General features: G+C 40.0%; 1 protein-coding gene across 1 annotated transcript; it reads right to left on the reverse strand.

Moving 5' to 3' along the window:
• Positions 1-824: 824 nt before the first annotated feature.
• On the reverse strand, positions 825-3,277 carry LOC131425950 (sorting nexin-29). Its single transcript, XM_058588283.1, has 4 exons — positions 2,730-3,277; positions 1,685-2,665; positions 1,341-1,626; positions 825-1,270 (listed from the first exon to the last, which is right to left on the reverse strand). Exons 1-4 carry the CDS (start codon positions 2,900-2,902, stop codon positions 1,124-1,126), a joined length of 1,587 nt encoding a protein of 528 aa, XP_058444266.1. The 5' UTR covers positions 2,903-3,277; the 3' UTR covers positions 825-1,123.
• Between the last annotated feature and the right edge of the window lie 795 nt (positions 3,278-4,072).

Consider the following 4,072-nt stretch of genomic DNA (forward strand, 5'->3'; position numbering starts at 1 on the left):
TTTAATAACACATCACTCAATAAGTCGTGTGACGAGCTTAGGAAAAAAACTTTTTTTGCTAAAAGTAGATATTATTCATCCATGTCCAATCTTCTTCAAGGGCAACACAGTCATTCTAACACTTCTCTCACTTTTCGATGCCATGCTTGTAGGAGGATCTGTCTTTTGCCTCAAAACTGGCTTCAAATTTAACAATTGGTTTTTTCATTCGAGTTTAATTTCTTACAAGCGAGCAATTTTTTAGAACAGCTAACAGCCAGTAGTCTCTGGGGGACAGATCTTGACTATACAGTGGATGAGAAAGCAATAAAATTCGGTCAATTTAACCATCATTTTCATCGACTTGCATTGTCTTGGCGAAACAATGGTTTTTCTTCAACGTGTGAGGTCGTTTTTCCTCGATTTATGCATTCAAACGATCTAACAACGCTATATTGTATTCGCTACTGGTTGTTTTTCTGTTCTAAAGAGAGTTGATGAAGATTATACTATGTACATCCCTAAATACTGAAGCCATAACCGCCACAGTTGTCTGTTGTGTTGTTGGACGCTACGGAGAAGTGGAATGATAGATCCATCTTTCATTCATTGTCACATATCGACGCTGAAAATAAGATTTATTACTTGTAAACATGGTCTTTTGGAATTTTTGATTGCTTTTTCGTCAGTTTATGATTCTTTGTATCGATCCAAATCTTGATCATAGATGTAGGAGACTGCTAACGCATTGATGAGTCGAAGACGAAACGCAAAAATAAACAAATTAGAAAGAAGCTAAAACATGAAACAATTTTGTGGAACGCTTCTTGGAAAAACAATTTAGATAATTCGATTAAATGTCGTTTAATACTCGATTCGTGTCTACTTTTATAAAAAAAATTATGTTTACTATTAATATAACACAATAAACTGTTGCTCCTAAGGAACCGCTATTATTATCTGTTCGAAAGAGGAGCCTCACCGACCAATACACCTGTATTAGAAACACTATTTACTTAACTTTTGTCTTCTGTTTTCTAAGCGTGGGGTTAAAATAAACGTATTACGATGCACAGGCAAGTTCCTCGGTTTGCGTTCGTATATGATATTTGAGAGTATGTTTTATGTGGAATTATTCCTGTACCTACAGGACCGCATCCCGAAGAAATGGAAACACTTGTTCCAGTTGGGAGCGTGTGCTGCAGGCTGAGACCTCCGGCAAAACGGCAATGAATAAACTGTTAAGATAAACTTGCAATCGTTGGCGGCGCTGTTCGACGAACTGCGGATTCTGAAATGTACGGGAACGGGTAAGGCTTGTTGTCCCTAGACACTAATAGGTCGAGTGAAATATACTGTACCATGTTACCGATTTTTTTCTTTGGTGGGAAATCAAGCGACTTGACACTGGGATACTCCCGTTGGAGTCGTTTGTGTAGCCGATAAAAGTCGCTGTACCGACGAAAAACGGACCAAGACTCGTTGGCACCCCGATCCGATCCCGGTGCTATCCGAATTTCGTAGCAATAGTGTTCGCGTCGCCGAGCGCTGATCGGTGTCCGGAGAATTGCTTTGGGGATTGAAATCTGGAAGTGCATCAGCGACAACCGGTTCGGACGGGTTAGCATGCGAAGTCGGTGGTTTTCTCTGAAAGTAGGAAATGAGATGAAATCCAAATACAAACGGTTCTGGTTCGGGTTCCTACAAGCTTAGCTCAGCGACGCGAGCTTCTAGCATTTGACAGCGTTCCTCGGAATCAGCCAGTCTTCGCTCTAGTTTTTCCAACATTTTTGAATAACTTTCCATGTCTTGCGTGTCCAATGTTTCGTTCGCGGAAAATTCGGAGCAAGACGTACTAGAAGCCGTCGTTGCAGCGTTGGAAATATCCAGCGAGATATTTCCCATAATACTGTCTTCGGAAGCTTCCAGTGCATTATCTGGGCTGGTAGCTTGAGACTCACTGCTCCTGGTAGGTGTTGATTGTTGCCTAATTTCGTGAGCAATAGAGAGACTGTTCAAAGCATCTTCTACGGAATACGATTCCTTGGTAGTTGGCGGGACGTTTTCTACGTGAGTATATTCTTTGATAATATCAATGTTGACTGAGCGCTGATGTTGAAGGGGACCATGAGAAGAGGCAACGCTCAGAATCGGTGGCAGCACATTGTCCTCCAATATGTCCCGTTGAATAACATTTACCTTACGAGTAGGATTAGCAGGACGTTGAGTCGCTATGATAGGTTCTAATTTTTCGGGCTTTATTCTATTCGCCGCATTCAACTCCGGAGCATCAATTGCAATAGCGAACAGAATCGTGCTAAGTCCAGCGGCCATATTTGGTAGCAGACCCGTAATTTCTACATCTCTCATCAGTGACCAATTTTCGTAGCTTTCCTGAAGAATCGTTTCGTCCCCCAACCACATCAATATGTATCGTTCCATAGCCCGCTCATTCAGAATTGCCCGTAGCAATGCCTTAGCTTTTCCACCGTTCGTCCAAACGTGCCGTAACGTGGAAAAGCGCTCCTTCTCGTGATTGGTCAAGTGTTTGAAAGCAAAATCCCAAAAAGTAGGTATTTCCAGACTACCGCTCGCCACTAAGTCGGTCATGTTTTTGAGAACCGAACTGTTAGATTTTAATCCATGTGACAACGCTCGTTCCCATGTATCGCAAAGCAAAACAATTCTACAATAATCAAAGAGTAAGAAAATATTTACGTTCCACTTGTTTACAAATCCGCTTATCTTACCTTGAATCACTTTCCGTCGCAAGCTCTGTTTTGCTTCCATACTTTTTCTGACATTCTTTCACCACCGTCAGGAGCTCCTCGGCCAGTGCTTTGCGTTCTAATTCGAACCTTCGACTGCTGCTTCCTCCGCCCAGTAGGGCAGGATCGATTGTAAAATTACTCATACCCACCATTGTTTAATTAGTACAGCCGCTGGGAATACGTCGTTTGTCCGTCACTCAAGAAACGAGTGGCCTTGAAAATCCTCTACATATTACACATAATTTGCGGAGGGGCGGATTACCTCCTTCAGTAAAGGGGCAGCTTCCTGCTTTTTTTCTGCTGATATCTTTCTTTGTTGAGTTATGGAGCGTTTTTCGTCACTTTCTATTGGATTGTTTAGTGAAATCACTGAAACTGCTCAATCCATACTTACACGACTGACTTGTTACACTGGAAATGAATGTTACTATTTTACGCTTCTACCAATGACGATTGCGATTTAAAAACGGAGCAAAGTTTTGCGAACTATTTTTTATTTTGCAATCCGATGGCTAACTGTAGTGTTGTGTGCGTGAGCACGATAAAAACGATGAATAATGTGAAAAACAACTGGAAACTTATCGTTTTTATGCCACTGCTTTTGATGATGGTTCATTCGGTTCATGCAAAATGAATGAAATCTCGACTTTTTACTATCATCACAGGTACTTCCCTATACGAGGCAACATTTTACTTAGGAAGAATTGTTTTGAAAATACTTGATTGATACAGCTTGTGGATAAGAACAAATGTAAAAAAGTTTAGGTGGATTGTGCGGTATTAGCAGATTTTTGAAAGTTTAAAAGAGGTTGAGTGGGTTAAAAGGAGGCAAATGTATAAACATTAATTTTGAATGATAAACTTGAACAGATTAGATGAGATTATATCGGAATGAAATGAGTTTATACGTCTGAATTACTCGATATTTCCTAGCAGTTTGTCCAAACTCCTGGCGAGAGGTCATGTTAACACAGAGAACAGACATCCAAGTATAGAAGATGAAATCCTACTCTGAACGCGTAAAAATATTCACGGAGAAGGAAAAGCTCGGATTTATAGGAAATAAAACTGATACGGCCCCTCTTTTACGTAAACGCTTTCGTACGCTGTACCCCAGAATTGAAATCTCTCTAAAATGACTAAATTTTAATGCATTAACAAATAAACAGTACAGTTTCTTTGCAAAATCTTGCACAAAGAAGTTCATAAAATAATATTTGAATTTAATCAATTTCACTAAGAAAAACTATTTTTTTCGTAAATGTCCCTAAATTATTCCAAAATCCCCTATTCACCTTCATTCTGTTCGAATACAAAAGTAC

This window comes from Malaya genurostris, chromosome 1 (assembly GCF_030247185.1).
Source record: "Malaya genurostris strain Urasoe2022 chromosome 1, Malgen_1.1, whole genome shotgun sequence".
Classification (NCBI taxonomy): Eukaryota; Metazoa; Arthropoda; class Insecta; order Diptera; family Culicidae; genus Malaya; species Malaya genurostris.

Bases quoted from the DNA above. Each gene is read 5' to 3' on its own strand.
- LOC131425950 (XM_058588283.1), bottom strand. From the start codon at position 2,902: ATGGTGGGTATGAGTAATTTTACAATCGATCCTGCCCTACTGGGCGGA. The intron at 2,666-2,729 runs GTAAGATAAGCG...TGATTATTGTAG, and splicing joins GCGACGGAAAGTGATTCAAG to AATTGTTTTGCTTTGCGATA. The intron at 1,627-1,684 runs GTAGGAACCCGA...TCCTACTTTCAG, and splicing joins CGCGTCGCTGAGCTAAGCTT to AGAAAACCACCGACTTCGCA.